Here is an 18,057-nt window from a genome sequence, read left to right on the forward strand (position 1 = left end):
TTAATGATACAGTTGGAGGAAGATTTATAGCTTTAAATGCACATTAGTAAAGTAGAAATGCTTAAAACAAATCATCTTAGTTTCTGCCACAAAATGTTGGAAAAACAGCAAGTCAAATTAAAAAAAGAACAGAGGAAATAAAAAAATAAAACCAGTGACATAGAAGACAGAGACTATGCTTAAAGAAAACCTATAAAGTCAAAAGTTGATTCTTCGAAAACTTAAAAAATCAGAATATCCTTAGGCAAAGTTCATTAAGGAAAAAACATATTACCAACACTTATGAAAATTATACATAACTTAGAGATATTATAAGGCAAAAATAATGGAAATGTTGTGAACAACTTTATACTAAGAAATTCAAACAACTAGAAGAAATACAAATCCTTTGAAAAAACATTCTTTCACTATTGGCACCAGAAGAAAAATAAAATCTGAAGAGTTCTATATGTTAAAAAAAAACCAAAATTCTGAAACCTTAATTTAAAAAATAAACTAAAAACAAAAAACCTCCAATAAAGAAAACTCCAAATGGATTTACTGACAAACTAGACTTTTGAAGATTATTCATTTTACACTCTTTCAGAGAATAAAAAGAAAACATTTACTAACTTCCCCAGTACTAAAATATTACAAGAAAACTTAACACATGCCAATACAAAATATCTTAAGTAACATATTGCCAGAGTGGACTCAAAATATATAAAAATGGGAAGTGGAATTAATTATAAGCATATGAAAAGGTCCTTCAGCATTCTAAATCATCGTGAAAATGTAAATCAGATCCACAATAAGACACTATTTATAGACCTATCAGAATGGATAAAATTAAAAAGCCAACAATCCCATGTCGTTTCATACTCTTATTTTCTTTTTTGGTGCTACTGGATTTGAACTCAGGGCTTCATGCTTGCTAGGCAATGCTTGTTCTACAGCTTGAGCCACACCACCAGCCCTAATATATACATAGCACATATGCATGCATACAAGCCAGAAGCTGTAGGCAATTACTAACTCTGATGCTGAAGGCTGTGCTAACACATCTAGACATTACTAACCGTACTTGATTCTTCTGATTTTAGCCTTATTCTGGAACTTCAGAATAAACACATTTTCTAACTTATCAATTGGGAGTGAGGGAACCAGAGAGGGAAAGATGGTATTTGCAGAAATTTAGCCAATTTATAGTTTGAATCTAAGCATGGTTCTTTGATTTCAGTGGACTATCCTTTAATTTTATTTGAATAATGTAAAAATTTTAAAAGTATGAAAAAACTACATAAATTAAAGGTTATTATGAACATTCTTCCTATCTTTTAGGATGCTAGAAGTAAAGCATAGATAACCATATTTTATTTAATATGGTAGGATTTAGAAAATTATCAAAACACTGGAGGTAAGTTCAGAATTGATTTTCCTTGAGTACTACCTGGCCATAAAGGAAATTCAAATAAAAAACCACACCAAGATTCCACTTCACTCCTGTTAGGACAGCTACCATTAAGGACACAAACAACAACATATGTTGGAGAGGATGTGGGAAAACTGAACCCTCATACACAACAACTATGGAAAACAGTATGGAGGCTCCTCAAAAAACTAAACATAGACCTGCCATACGATCCAGCAACAACACTTCTACTGAAGGAATGTCAGTCAGGTTACAACAAGGCACCTGTGTACCCCATGTTTATTGCAGCACTATTCACAATAGTTAAACTATGGAAACAGCCAAGATGCCCCACTACTGACGAAAGGATTAAGAAAATACAAGGGAATTTTATTCAGCCACAAAGCAGAATAAATTTTGTCATTGGCAGGTAAATGGCTAGAACTGGAGATGATCATCTTAAGGGAAGTTAGCCAGGCTCAGAAGGCCAAAAGCCATATGTTCTCTCTCATATGTGGAATACAGACCTAACACAAATGCAGCAATACTCTGAAATACTGGTCACTTTTAAGGGGAGGTTACACATAGGAGGGATAAGGTAAGAGAAGGAAATTAAGAACTTAATATGGTTGATATACTTCCTATAAAAGAATGAATACAGAAATCTTAAACTGGCTGAACCCACCATAAGAAAGGGACTAAGGCAGAATGAAGAAAATTAAAGGAGATAAACCAATTGGAGTTATAGTACATATATACATGGAAACATCACAAAAAAACTACTTGTGTAGTTACCTTTATCTCAAACAAGCAAAATGTTACCTTTTTCTATTTCTCTTTTTTCTTTTACAAAATCAGAGAATAGGTCCTGGGTGGGGTGTGTGTGCCTGGTACCAGTGAGAGGAAGGAAGAGGTGGGGAAAGGGGGTAGGAGGGTGAATACAGTGCAAAAAATGTGTACACATGTAAGTAAATGCAATAATGATACCTGCTGAATCTATTCCAGGAATGGGGGTGGGTGGGTAAAGGAGAGCAGTGGAGGGGGTGAATTAAAGTATGTCATATTTGATACACTGTAAGAACCTTTGTAAATGTCACAATGTACCCCCACCCAGCACAACAATAAGGAAAAAAAATGAACATACCCAATGGGCTATTTAAAATAACAGTTTGTGCTTTTAACTGAACAACTGTCTGATAATGTAAGACAATGACTAAAAAAAATATGAAGAGTAAACATGGCATGCACTACTTTTATAATTAATGTAATTCCAATGGTGCCAGGTGTTTATAAAGCAGTTACATGAATTGGAGTGATGAAATCTAACTCCATAAATTCAAATGTTAAGGAGAAGTCATATGTTAGTAACTAGTCCCGAGAAAGCAAATGTGGCCCTCTAATTACCGGAGTAGTAAAACTCCAAATGAAATACCTCATTAAAACATTCTTTACATTTGCAAAATAAATAAAGAGACCACTGATCATGTATTTTGAAAGCAACTTTAAAGTAAGTGGACTACTTACAAATGTTTTGCCCCAAAAAACAGGTTTGAACTTTTCTAACAGAAGATAAATAGGATACCTAACTTTTAACAATATCAATTATAAGCTAGTATCCTATATATCTTTGCAAATGTAGTTTCTAGATACATTTGCCTTAAAATAAAGTCCATTAAAAATATGTTTCGTTTAAAAACTGGTATGGGTAGGTAAAGGTGCAGAGCAGTCTTTTGAAGGCAGGGCATTGGGGGATAGCAGAGGAGGTGTCAGAAAATTTTTTCTAAAAAAAGACCACATGGTAAAATATTTTAAGGTTTGCAAACCATACAATCTCTATTGCAACTACTCACTCTGTCATCATGGTTGCTCCAAAGCAGCCAGAGGAAAAGTAAATAAATGAGCAAATAATGGCTATTTCCCAATAAGCTTTGTTTACAAAAACAGGCGCAGTTGGCCTGTGGGTCATAGTTTTCTGACCCCTGTATAAATGTATCATTCTGGCATTTGTTTCATGCTTCAGAGATTGTTGCCCATTCTTTGATAGCTACCAAAATGATTTATCACAAATCATTTTGCCTTGATTTAATCATAAAAAGATTTGGCAGTATCAGGGGTATAACCTTACTCTGGCTACTTCATGAGTTTTGAAACTTAACATTGGCTCAATGTTAAAGAAATACATACTACAGTTTATTACTAACAGTTTCTTATTTATTGTTGATAGCATATAAATCTAAATGTCCACACACAGTGAATACATCATACCTCAGTAACTGAGTCTCCATAATTTGCCTTCCTTTAAAATTATTTCCCTAATCTTCCCATTTCATATGTAATTCACAAACCTCAAGCTATGGGTTTACCTGCTAGAAAAGATCGCTTCCTGGGATTGAGTACATTAACTAATGTAGATTTTTTTATCCTTCAGAATATTCTATATATATCTTTTCTTTCTGGAGCACAGCAGCCCTTCAAAATTCTATTTAAAGGGGCAGACTGTGACACAGAAGTATTTTGTGTTGAATGAAAGAGCTAAATAACATTTTTCATCTCCCTGTAAAACTCACCCTATTCCACCCAGACCAGTATGTTCACTCTCAAAATGGAATGAAAGAAACACTGCACCAATCATAAATACAAGAAAGGTTGTTTTCCACATGTTCATGTCAGCTCCCCATTTGTGTGTTCCTTTTTCCTAATGCTGACCCTCAGGCTGCTCTGAAGTGGCAGAACGCTATGACTCTCAGGGGTCAGGGACACACAGGGATAGTAGTAGGTTCCAAATGAAATCCTGAGAAATAAATCTTTTTTCTTAATTACCTCCAGTATAATTACATTTTGATTATTCCTAAGGTATGTTTCATAAATTAATATCTAGAGCCAGCTTCATTTAAAGTTCTTATTGCCATTAAGAAAAATTAAAATATATTAAATCATTTTGATAGTAATTTCTTTTGACCATAGTCAAGTGAGAAGTCTTTTAAATGAAAACAGTTACCCAATGTCCGACTGAAAGGTGAATCAAAAATAGCAAGCAGAAAAAAAAGCTGCTTTCCAAAATGGACTGCAAAAGTCAGAACAGCTTGTGAAATTAATTAACACTGCTTACCCACCACTGCACTGGTAAGAGAGCCACATCTTATTTTTGCAAAAATCATACCAACTCATTTTGACACATCAGCACGAGCAAAAGATATGAAACTCATTTTTCTCTAATAAAGAAAAATGACTAAATAAATGAATAAATTCAGTTTCATTAACTGATCAAATCTAAAAACATAAAGTTCGTAATGGGGGCTCTAGGTGGTTAAAAGGTTATTACTCAGAGGTTGATATTAAATTTAGAATGAGGAAAAAATGAGTAGAAAATAGGAAGAGAGCCAGGTTACTATTTCTAGTCCTTTCTGAATCATTCCTTTGGTATGCAGTTTTTTAAAAAACAAAACAAAACAAAACAAAACCCCATTTTATTACTTACCATGTCAAAATATTTTCAAATTCAAGTAAAATCTCACAGTAGTTATTTGTTAAGCCTTTTGTTTATTAAAATAAAAAAATTTAATGCAGACTTCTACAATTCTCAAAGGGCCCACTAAATTTTTATTACAGTAATGCTATATAATCTGAGAGGAAATTTTGGGCATTAGTTTCCTCTTATATTTATAGACAAACATGTGAAACACTGTCAGTTCTATCCTAAAGGAGGCTTTTACCATGAAGCCTTAAAACCTTGTTGAAAGTTTTCCTGGGAGGCAGTTCCGAAGTAGAACTCCACTTTAAAGCTCCTGTGGGATAAAGACATACAGGAATGGTAGCAAGTTCCTATCTAAAAGCAGGGAAACTTTTGCTTTTTCTTAACATCAAAATCATAATATACAATTATTGGATTGATATATGTGGTTATAACAACATGTCTTTCTGATTCCTTGCTCCTAAGAATTTATAATTGTGATATTTACATTGAAGTATGCCAAACTGACTAAACATTAAGTCACTGAAGTTAAAAGATGAAAGTGTCTAAGAAGAAAAGAATCCTGAATTGCCTTACAGTTTCAAAAATACCTAAAAAACCAGATTGGTAAATGGGTTATTTTCAAGAGAACTTACTGCACTGTGAAATAAGTAGATCCCTGAAAATAGGTACTAAAATTCTACTTTCCATTCCCTTTTTATCTTGCTAAGAGCAGTCATTAAAAAGTTATTTAGCCTCAGTTTTCTAAGTCTGGAGCTTCTATCTCCTTTTGTTTTCTATTCAAAAGAATTGAAGACCTGAAAGATTCAGTCAAGCATTTGAAATAACAAGATTCTAACAATGAAGTTAAATTCAGAGGTTCTGAAACAGGAAACTGGAACTACCACTTAAGAATAATACTAGATTTGGTTATCAGTGGTATCAAATGGTTTTCCTTATTTGTTTTTAAAGTATATACAACCACGACTAGATAAAAACAAATTAAATCACTGGCACATACACATAAAATTTATCAAAGGGCACTACTGTTTTTTATCCATGACTTCAGGAAGATTGTAAGGTCAGGGAAAACACTTTTTATTCAGTGTAGCAGACTGTATAAATATCATGGTTACTACTCATTTAGTATTACTCTTGCTTCTTCTCATCCTATCTACTTTTCTCTCAATTTCTGCACATGGAAAAGGGTGAGGCAAAGTTTTAGCCACAGAAAATGTAGGCTTCTTTCCTAGGGAGTTCAAGTAGTAGTTTTGCATCAAAGTCCTAGTCTTTTCCTAATGATATCAGACAATAGAGGAATCCCAATGTGAGGGAAGGTAAGGGAGCCCCAGGGGTGTGAGTGTGCTAAGAGAGAAAGAGGGAGGAAAAAGATTATAGCCTTAAGAGGACAGAGAAATATCAGCAACATGATTTTACCAATTAGCATGAACAATGATCTACTTGGGGTATGTGTTATTTTCAATGGAGTTAAACATAAAATAATAATAATCTACAATTGCAAATTACATTCCATAGATAAGACAACTGGTTATAGAGTGGAAAAATCATAGTGCATGTAATTTTTACTAATACTTATTAAACATATTGCTTAACCAAACAATAAACAGCAGTCTTATTTTGAAAGATATAGTAATAACTTTTGCAAATGTTAAAAATCTGAAGTTTCAAAAGGAAAACTGTATTAAATAACCATTAGTATGAAATGCATTCTTAAAGGTTAAGAGTTAGAATAAAAAATTTTTACAAGTGCTCAAATCAAAATATAATTCTGTGAGTTTTTAGACATTGTGTAAAACATCTGGAATCATTAATTACAACACTGATCAGTAAAATCCAATTAGAAACAGTTATACTTTAGCAAACAGAAATTAATTACCTCGTCTTCGCCCATAACTCCTTGCTGCATGTAAACAAAGGACAAAGTGTAAAATGTCAGAACTAGAAGTAAGCCCACACACAAACATCTGTGATATGAAAAGCTATGTGGGCATTTGGAAATTAGCACTCCTTTGTTTTAAGGTCTATAATAACGTTACCCGTCACATACATTTGCCTGATGTTTTACCATTTGCAAAGCACTTCCGCAAATACGTAACACACCATGTCGTTAATGTTATGTACATTACTTATATAAGAATGTCATGCACATGTCATCTGAACCATATAAAACTGAATTATCAGAAAACAGTTTATTCTCATTCCTGTTTAAATTCACACATTTGTTTCATCTGATTATGAAAGCACTATGCAATTTACAGTTAAATAGCATCCCAAATAAATTTCTCAATAAATGAAAACAACTTGAATTAAATTATTTTTCTGTTTATTATAAAGAGAGATATGGTATATATCATCCAACAATGATCTGAGCTATTAAGATCAATCTACATTAATACTAAGATCTATATGAAAGTGGTACTGGAGATGCAAGATGACTGATTAGATATACCATTACCAAACTGGTACTCTGAAGACCGTACAGCTTCGATGGAATGTTAAGAAAACTAATCCACATTTAAACTTGCTTAAGAAACGGTTAATGATACACCCTATAGCTAATAGTGCTTTCTATTCTTTTAATGTTTTATAAAGCAATCTACTAAGTATTTATGTATCTAGCCCTCAGATAAAATACAAATTACTATTAATATCAACAGATGAATGGTTCATACGTTAAATATTGTAAAAGTATGAGTTAGGAAGGCATTTCAGTTTATACTACTAGCAGTTTATATCAATCCTCTGGAGAAGAGATACTGGAATTTCTTTTTCATAAGAATCTATCAGTTTGAGAACAAACACAACTTGATTTTAAACAACTCCTTCCCCCAAATCTGATTATACAATGAGTATTTTTACCCTAGAATTAATATATGAAGTCAAGACAATAAACTAAAAAGAAAGACAGCTAAAAACAAAGATCTTAATTCATAATCATAGATTTTGGGGGGGCTGGAGAAAATTTAATCAAAATTTTCAAATCAAAATATGCACTAAAATTGTCAGAAATGTAGTCTGACCAAAAGTATAAAACATATCAAAAGGAAAGACTTCACATTGTTAAATAATTATCTTAAGTATGTTTCATAAAATGTATTTTTAAATTTTATGCTAAGGCCTTTATATAAAGAAGTATGACCATAGGTGAGAAGAGTATTATTTCCCCTATAATAAAGAGTATAAAAATCTGTCCTCTCTTAGTCATTTACACTCCAAGAAATAAGTAAATAAAAAAATAAGGCTTCTATTACAGCCTTTTAACTACACTAACTTCTGCTGCATCTTTGTCATTACAGTGTGTTTATTTAGCTATATAATCTACTGCACACTTAACCCGTCCTTAAGCTACGAATAATTCAAATCCAGGAGATTTACTTCATAGTTTATCTGACCTATATTTTAGTTTAGGGTGAGGGTAAAAGTGGAAGACGCACTTAGAATTTTGTTGTCCAAGTCTTCTAATACCTGTACAGGCCTTGAAAACTTTTCATAGCGATGGGTGACTGCTGAAAATCAGATCGATAAAAATAATCTTAACAAAGCTATCAAGAACAGGCTATACTAGGCTGGAGGTACGGCTCAAGCAGTAGATTACCTGCTTTGCACATGCAAAGTCCTGAGTTCAAGCCCCAACCCCACTAGTAAGAGTTAGGCCATCTGAGTTTAAGCCCCAGTGCCATCAAAACAAACAATAACAAAGAAGTTGATAGACTACAGAAGAGTGAATTGCCCTATGTTTTAATAGTCCTAATTAAAGACTGAAAATGGTCATAAGGTCCCAAAACATTTCTCAGCACAAGTCTTAGGAGTTAGGTTTCCTGCTTATCATTAGGTATGGCCCAATAATATTAATCCTTTATGAATTTGCTTTCTACCATTTTATTCATGGGTATACAGGGGCAAAGATTTATAAAGCAAGTGAAACCATTTTCATCAGGTTTCAGTGAGGTGATAAGTCATGTTGAAGTCATAATATGGGTCATAACTTGGACCTACTGCAAAAATTCACACGTTATAACCAGTTCATGCTCTCAGCCGAGCCTACTCCACACCACAACAGTGAAAGTATGCTTACATGCTGACAGCATCTCACGTTTCATATTATTTCTAGGCCTGAATATAATTATTTGGAAATTTTTTCCAACCATCTCATATCTGAGGAATTTAAAAATCCTGTAAAAAGCTACTCCACTTATTTTTTGGACTGCTCTCAGATCGCAAGTCTCTACCTTATCAAAAATAGTACTGACTACAGAGAAGCCAACTGTGTAGACCATTTCCTATCACCTATCACGGAAATAGTCAATTTGGTATTATTGCACTAAACAATGGTATATATACTCACTTTTCTACTAATGTTTCTATGTGAAATTCTGGGGTATGTTTCACTGTAACTCTGAAGCAGAATTATCAGAATTATCAGAAACCTCCGGTAAGAAAAAAAATCACTCAGTAACTACTTTTTAAAAAGAAATTCTTTTCATTATTTTGATTCTTCAATTTAGAATATGATTTAGGGGGAAATGGTGGTAATTTGTTGCTCAACAATTCTACTTACAACATAAGCTTTTATGTATATATATATTTTATAAAGCTTCAACAAAAGTAACAGGGTGAAGAAGGTTGAATGCATGTATGAATATATATGGTAACATATTGTGTATATACATATATATGTATGACAGCATAATAAACCCCAGCAAACACTGTTTGAAAAAGGGAGGAGGAAGGAAGGGGTAACAGCAATATAATGGAGAGGTAAACTTGTTCAAAGTTAACTGTACACAACTATGGAATTACCTGAATAAACCCTCCTCTAGTATGCTAATTCTAAATTTTTTTTTTAAATAACCTCATCCAAGAGTAAGGAATTGGCTATTTTAACATATGTATGTACGTTTAACATAAATGCATGTGCATGTGAAAAATACGTTACTGATGTGTGTGTGTATGTATTTACATATAACAAGAACGCTGTAAAACAAGCTTAAAGACCTCTTCGTGATTTCACAACTTGGTGCTGGATTCCTAATCATCTTATTCAGGTTCTAGCCCAGTTACAGGGGAAAACAAGAAAAGAAACTGAATGATTCTGATGAGGGACTTTGTGCCTGCCGTTATGTAGCTGGTTCTTAGTTGCAGCTGTGGAAGCTCAATTACCACAGATGGAAGAAGGGCTAGGCAAACATAGCCAATCAGTTGGAAACAGAGGTTAAGGTTCTCTTGATGAAAAACTGAAGAAATTCTTGTTTTTTCAACATGAAAAAACACAAAACTAAGAAATACAGCTATATTTTATATTGTAATTCTTTTCAAAACCCAAAAGAAATCTGCTGTGATCTACTCCATTCACTCCTACCAGCATAACAAAGATCTGACGCCTCCTCCCAAATTTATTATTTTTATAACTTAATATAGTGTATTTAGGACATGTGCCTTCCGAAATATAACACTACAACTAAATAAGTTTTCTTAGTTAAAAAATACACATAACTTTTTCCCCAAAAAAGTACAGCAAGCTCTTGATAACAAACATGGCTGTACGTAGGTAACAAATCCAAATTTCAAGCTAGTTTTCTAATTCAACACTCTACACCATACTTTTACTATGTTTGTTCTCCTTTTGAAAAAAGGTACTAATAAAAATGATTTTCTGTGGGAGAGTGCAATGTAATCCAAATAGAGACAAATTACTTGATGAAAGTACAATATATGCATGTGTTAAATATCATGGCACACCCCTTTGAACAATGAATATAAACTTGAAAAAATGAAGGAAAGGAATGTGGAACAGATACTTGTCAAGGGTGGGTACTAGTGAGTGGGTGAAGGAAGGCAAATGTGGTCGATATACTTTATATACTTACTTGTATGAAACTAGAACAATGAAATCTGTTGAAATTGTTTTAACAAGAGAAGGTTGGATGAGGAAGAATGATAGGGCAGGTGAATCTAATCAAGGTACACTGTAAGCAAATATGGAAATGTCTCAATGACCTCCTCCCACTGTGCAACTAATATAAGCTGATAAAAATGTCTTTAAAAGGTAAGTGACTTTCTTTGGAGAGTTTGGAGAATATAATGCACTCCAAATAGAGACAAATTACTTGTATGCTAACATACCATTCTTACCAATACTCCTTACTAATGTGGAAAAGAGGGATTTTGTATGATTTGTTTACTACTGACAATATATATAAGATTTACACACCTAGAAACATAAACATTCAAAGTGTTACTCTAACTTCAGATATTTAACCTGGAATTTTTTAAACAATTTATGCATACTAATATAATGTGACTTTCCTAAGGTGCTGCTGGATATTGAATGCAAACTCTCCTAGAATACTCAATTGTTCAAGAAGCCACCGCTCTAGTCAATTCAACTCAATTTCAACTTGATCTGAGAATACAGTTTAATAAGAAGAGCCTCACTGAGTTACGTTATGTCATTTTTATGTCTTTTTTTTTGGTATTTTGTTTATTTATTGTGGTACTGGGGCTTGAACTCAGGGCCTTCACCTTGAACCACTCCACCAGCCTTTTTTGTGATGGGTTTTTTTGAGGTAGGGTTTTACAAACTATTTGCGGGGCTGGCTTTGAACCTTGATCCTCCTGATCTCTGCCTCTGAAAAGCTAGAATTACAGGCACGAACCACCTGCAACTGGCTTATGTTTTATTTTTTAAATTTATGCAACTTTATGAGATAGACAGGTGTGGTATTATATCTCATTTTAAATATAAACCTGAGGTAAGACTTCATAGTATTACTTCATAGTATTACTTTAGTGTGATCAACTTCCTGATTAACTATCATCTAGTCATTCCCTGAGATTTACTTAAAGTAATATTTAGAAGTTTAACTACAGATTTAATTAACTATTGAGGTAGAATCATAAGAACTTTATGTTTCTGATATCTGCCTAGATATTGTACTATTAATTAGACAGTACAACTTTTTATTAAAAGGGGTGCAAACTTAGTATCACTGTAGCATCACAGATTTCTGTCAGTTCTGTATTTTCTAAGAAATGTTATTTAACTACAACAGTTATGCATTATTTTAGTAAGTATCTGTGTATCATCAAAAATCATCTTGGGTATCCCAAGGGACAAAAGAATCACATTTCAGGAAACAGTGTCTTAGGAGTCCCAAATTTTGTCCCTATATAGCTTCTACCAAATGGGTCTAGATAGGCTTCTTCAACATAAAACAGACTTTGTCTACTATGCACAATGTCGTTAAAATAGCTGCAGATATCAGTTATGTCTTTCTTAAATTTAGTATTCCACAAAGTAAAGATACCCAACTCCATCTATTTACAGGTCATGACATTTTTACACTTGCAGTCTTTGTCACTGGGTCACCATCATTCACTACCCCCCAGCTAACATTTACTCTCAGGAACAACTAACTTATTCTACATACTTTATGAGAATAAATTCACACATTGCTCACAACAGCCCCCTGAGGTAAGCAGTATGCCACCTCTGTTTTACATACAAGGAAACTACTTCAAAGTGAAGCTAGGTAAGCTGTTTGACATTCACAGATAGAAAAAGCGAACTGTTTTTAGTCTTCATGTCACCCGCAAACCAGTATGAAAAATGCTAACACAAAATTCAAATAAATTTTTAAGTCAACAGTATTAGTTATGCTCATTAGCTAAGTTACAAAATTTCCTCAACCAGCTGCCCAAATAGTGAGTTAAATCAATGACATACTTAAAAGCCTTAATAATTTAAAAAGCAGTTTTATGTACTATGAAATGCCATATGTTGATCTGCTAATAATATTTAGTATACGCAGGACCTTGTACTAACATCACTTTATTCCTGTATTTCCTAGGGAAACAATATGCTACGAATTGTGTGCAATTAAAAAATAGCTCAAGAAAAACTCCCCCCTTAGTACTGTTCTTTGCCTATTTCTCAGATTAATAACCTAGATGGCTACTAAAATTATTTAAATTCTTATTATTTAACATTTCCTTACTCCACAAATATACCCAGTGATGTGATTCTTACTTCATCTCAACCAATGTTCCCAAATAAGCAAAAAAATTTTTTTCCCTTTTTTGGCTCAAATTCTCTCTTCTTGACCTAAATTTTGATGCCCTAGTTTCATTACCTTTCTTTTTCTTTCTTCTCCTAGTCCCTTACCAGAAAAAGTTCAGAATTTCCAGGTTGGGTTTGTGCACTAAGTATGCATTGTATCCCCAAAATAACAGATTACTAAAAGTGATCACATTAAAAAAAAGATTTGTCCACAAGATGCAAACTCTTGCCTGAAGTAAAATATCCTTATGCATTCTATGTGATGAAATCATTTCCAGTCTGACATCTAGATTATTCATGAGGCCTTTTGGCATCTGATAAAACCATTAGTTTAATAATGTTGAATGTAACAAAAAGGTAAGTTGCAAAGACAGCGTGGCTATTAAATTCTTTGCTTACATAACTGACTTTTATTGTGATCATCCCAGCTTACTATTCACTCAGCAATACAAAAACATCTGTGAATGATCTAACAATTTCATAGAGTACTTTTCTTTCAAATGAACTTTAGCAGGATATGTGAAATATATGCAAGTTTAAATTTTTCCAAAGAACTTTTTCAGAAGTTAAAATAGAAATGAGTGATCTTTATCACATAGAATGTTTGAGGACAATGAATCAATACATAAATAATTAGCTACCTAAGCCTATTATTGTATAAATCAAACCAAGGAAGAAGAAGCTACTTTCAGTTTTGTAAACTCAATTTCAACACTATTTTTAGTCAAAGATTTAGAGTTAGAGACCAGTTACACAGGAGGAAATAAAAAAGAATAAAGAAGTCTTCAGATGTAATTTCTAGTGACGAGCCTGGCTGTCATGCATAACACAACTCAATACAAAATAGTCAAATGCTGAACAAACCAATTAATCACCTTCTCAAAAACTGTTTCTTCAATTTTTTTCTGTCATTTCAAAATCTGATCTTACCCTGACAACCTCCCAGGCAGTATTAACTTTTACTTCTGTCTCCCTATCACTATAGTTATCTTCCTTACTTAATGAGTTCACCTGCCATCTTATCTCAGTGCAGCTTTAGTTGAAATAGAAGAGCCAAGTCATTCTAGTAATTTGTTTTGTTTTGTTTTAGTTTTTTTTTTTTTTTTTTTTTGAGACAGGGTCTCTTACAGCACAGGCTGGGCTTGAACTCACTATGTAGACCAGGTCTGTCTCAAACTTATTATATAGCCTAGTCTGGTTTTGAACCCAAGATCCTCCTACTTCAGCTTCCCAAGTGTGAGGATTATAGGTGTGTGCCAAAAGAAAGGAAACAAACTTTAATGAAAGTTTATTCTTTTCCTAAGTGGCGAATTTTACTATGCAATTGTTCAGTTAGAAAAAATTAAGTTAGTGTGATTACATATACAGAATCACCATTATATTTCTTCATTAAACATAAACACAAGTGCTTATATTAAGTAACAAGCTCTACATACTTTGCAAACTTTATCTCATTTAATTCTTATTATAAAACTGGAGACTGTATTTCTATTTTCCAGATGGGGAAACTGAGACCACAGTTACACCTTAAAATAGAAAACTAATATTCAACAAAGGATTGTTCCCAAAGTCTGTAATCACTTAATTAAAGCATACTGTCACACATACGCTTCAATGACTATTTTGCCAGCCAGAATATACTCAGATTTCTTATCCTGCTTTCTACATAGTAATAGCTACAGCTATATTTTTTGGGGGGAGGCAGGGTTGAGATGGAGTCTCACTGTATTATCCAGGCTGGTCTTGAATTGATGGGCTCAAGTGATCTGCCTGTCTCAGCCTCCTGAGGAGAAACTTGTATTTAATTATTTTGATTCATATAAACCAAATACAAATATAAAACTTACCATTTAGCATCAACAGATTGTCAGTTCCTGGATGTGGATAGCTCAATCGACCTTTAAAAAGATAGGAAAAGAGGGATTTGAAGATTGTGGGGCTACTTGAAAAGCATGAAAGTGGGGAGGGACAGGAGGAAATAATATTGAGCACTGAATATTTCTTAAGGACTCAAAGACTAATCTTTGACTCAAGCATAAACTAAATTATCTTTGAAAACTGAAACCAAAAACCAGTCTTAATTCCTATATCAAAAGATCCTAATATGATTTGAGAGCAATCACAACACAGTAACATTTGTTTTTGTGAAATGTGAAAAATAGCGTTGCTATCGGTATTCTCATCCTGCAAACTTAACATAGGATGTAAATTTTAAAAAACTTTCAAAGATGTCTGTAATTTTCTCTGCATATCTCTTTTGCCAAAAATAAAACCTGAAGAGAAGTAATTTGTATTTCTAAATCAAAACTAAAATGTTAAAAAATAAGTTGGAAAAACATCAAAACTCATTCAATATTGTTTTTATTCAGTTGTATTTGTAAAGAAGTTTCAAGCATTCGAAGTTTTCATTACTATAATTATTGCAAACATTATTGGAAGTGTAACTGGTTTAGAGTTTATAAATGGTTTAAAAATAAGTAAAAATATTCAAGCTTATAAGCATAGTAGCAAGGTATTTCCTTTGAAATACGACTCTTTATTCAAGAGTTTTGTCATGAACAAGCTGCAGAAAGGACAGTAATACTTCATACTGCTGTGACAAAATGGTATGTACAAAATATACTGTGGTTTATCCAGTGTTTTTTGTTTGGCTAAATGCCAACAGCAAGAATAATCATTATTTTGAGGTCACTAAAATATAGGATTTTCCCTGAAATACCTAAATCTCTCATGGACTATTTTAAAAATACATTAAAATCTGTTTAGAAAATTGCTAAAAATGTCTAATAAGTTTACATTCTAGCCACTTTCAGCAATATGAAGACAATATGAAAACAATGCTACCAGAAGGATGACCAATAAGTATCTGATTTTGACATGATTTGTAGTCTGTATGTGACCTGCATCTAACCTTACCTCCTCAGCAAGTATGTTAAAGGTCCTTAAGTATATCCAAATATTCTGTACAAGGCAGAGGGTGCCTTTAGCTTTTATTTTAGTTATGAAGTTAATATGGATCTACTAATACAAGAATGAGTGGTAGATAATCCAATACACATATACATATATATTCACATTAAGGATACACAGATAGACATATATATACTCTCTGAGTTTGAATTTAACTATGGCATGTTTTTCAGACTCTATTAATACATTTAAGCAAAAAAAAAAAAAACTGTTCCTCAAAATGACAGTGTACTACATTTTATTCACTCAAGTTTCATGCAACAAGGCATTTGTTAACTAAATGACCTGTTAAATAAAGCAACCATACTCTAAACACATAATTAAGTTTCTTGGTCTAGAATCTTAGCATGCAGTGAGAATAGTAAGGGCTAGAAAATAAAGATTTCCTAAACTGGATTTCAATAACATGGTACATTACTTTGAAGTACCTCACTTTATTTGGTTCTTTTTGACAAGGACCAAAATTACAGAACAATTTAAGGTCATGAAAAATATTACTATTTCTGACTTGAGATTTAAAATAAAAAACTCTTACAAAAGTGGCAACCTGTATCGCTGGTTCAGTATAATAAATCATGTGTACTGACACTATGCAGGATGTGAAGGATACAAATATGAATAAGACACAGTCTTTTTTATGAGTGGTAGAAGAGACACACACAAACATACAACTTTAATAAAGTCTGCCAGATGCGAAAAAAGTTATTAACAGTATGTTACAAATCTAAAGCAAACACAAATGAGTATTTAACAAAATCCAGGAGTTTAGGCAAAATTTCCTGGAAAAATAAAACAAGCCACGACTTTTTCCTAAGGCCTCCTTCCACCCCGAATAACACTCAACTTGCAATTGCCACAAAATTATTCTCTAATAGGAACACTGTTCATTTTATTTATTCCAAGATATAGGTAGCAAGATATTTTCTCTGCTAATAGTCTTTTAACATCTTGGCTCTGAAAGGATTTAAAAGGCACACTAAGTATGTGAAGTCCAAAAGAAAAAAAGTCTAATTGCAAATGAACATATATTGCTTATATGTTGTAACATATATAACTCACCACACACAGGATCTCTATTTGATCAAAATTAAGATAGGTGCAGTGGCTCACACTATAATTCTACTCAGGAGGTAGTGATTGGGAAGACAGTGGTTTGAGGCCAGCCTGGGCAAAAAGTTACCAGGATTCCATCTCAATCAACTGCACATGGTAGTTCAAAGCCTATAATCTCAACAAGGGAGGTGTAGGGAGTATGGTCACAGTCCCAGGCTGACTACAGACAAAGAGAAAAATAACTAACATCGAAAGGGCTAGAAGCATGACTCAAGTGATGAAAGTGATTGCCTTAACAAGTGCAAGGCTGAAGTCAAACCCCAGTACCACCAGAAAAAAAAAATTCAAAACTTAAATAAGCAAGCTTAGATTGAAATTATCTGATCACCTTTCCTATACCATAGTTAAAATATTCATGTATTTTTCTAAGTTAACTTTCACAGTTATGTTTTACTTAGTATATTGTAACAACTACTCTCACTAAGAACCAGTCAATTGTTTGACAGGCACAGAGCTGCCCAGAGTTTAAAAAAAAAGAATTCTCAGTCTTCCCTGCAGTTATATTTGACTACGTGCAAAGCCAGGCCAATGGGTTGTAAAACAACAGTGGTGTGTGCAATTTCTGAAAAATATCCTTAAAGGGAAGGATTTCCTTTCTTACTTCCTGCTTGCTGGAATGCAGATATGCTAGCTAAACTGAAGAAGCCATCTTAGACCAGGAGGCAGAAACTGGGTGTTAAGGATAAGAGAACAAAATAAAAGGAACTTAGAACATGAAAGTCACCTTATCATACTAGCAATGTTTGTGTTGCTAGAAGAAAAATTTCTATCACATTTAAGCCAACTGAATTTTCTGCTGTCCCAGAAGAATCTAAGCTTACAAATAAAGTCCTTGAGCAATAAATTTGGGCAAAGTGAATTTTAGGTAACCAGGTAATTGCTTATTATTATAATAAGTATATGATATATAATCATTTCATAATGGCTTTGGTGTATCTACAAATAATGAGTATGTGCTACTTCTTGGCATGAATCCTTTACATTAAGATACTATGTAATTTACAATAATTTTAAAAATATGTTAAGTATTTTCAGGTATTACTGAAAAACTCC

General features: G+C 33.1%; 1 protein-coding gene across 12 annotated transcripts in view; it reads right to left on the reverse strand.

Moving 5' to 3' along the window:
* The window catches only part of Cpeb2 (cytoplasmic polyadenylation element binding protein 2), a 61,966-nt gene that overhangs the window by 20,127 nt on the left and 23,782 nt on the right, over nt 1-18,057 (reverse strand). For 6 of the 12 annotated variants that reach the window (XM_074042592.1, XM_074042589.1, XM_074042587.1 and 3 more), the window contains 2 exons: nt 14,769-14,819; nt 6,739-6,762 (listed from right to left, as the gene is read on the reverse strand). The exons of 2 other annotated variants lie outside the window; for them this stretch is intronic. In XM_074042592.1, coding sequence (XP_073898693.1) covers nt 6,739-6,762; nt 14,769-14,819 — 75 coding nt within the window. Of the gene's footprint in view, nt 1-6,738; nt 6,763-14,768; nt 14,820-18,057 lie in introns of those variants that run through there. 4 more of the 12 variants (XM_074042593.1, XM_074042590.1, XM_074042588.1 and 1 more) reach the window with 1 other exon arrangement.

This window comes from Castor canadensis, chromosome 9 (genome assembly GCF_047511655.1).
Source record: "Castor canadensis chromosome 9, mCasCan1.hap1v2, whole genome shotgun sequence".
NCBI classification, from domain to species: Eukaryota; Metazoa; Chordata; class Mammalia; order Rodentia; family Castoridae; genus Castor; species Castor canadensis.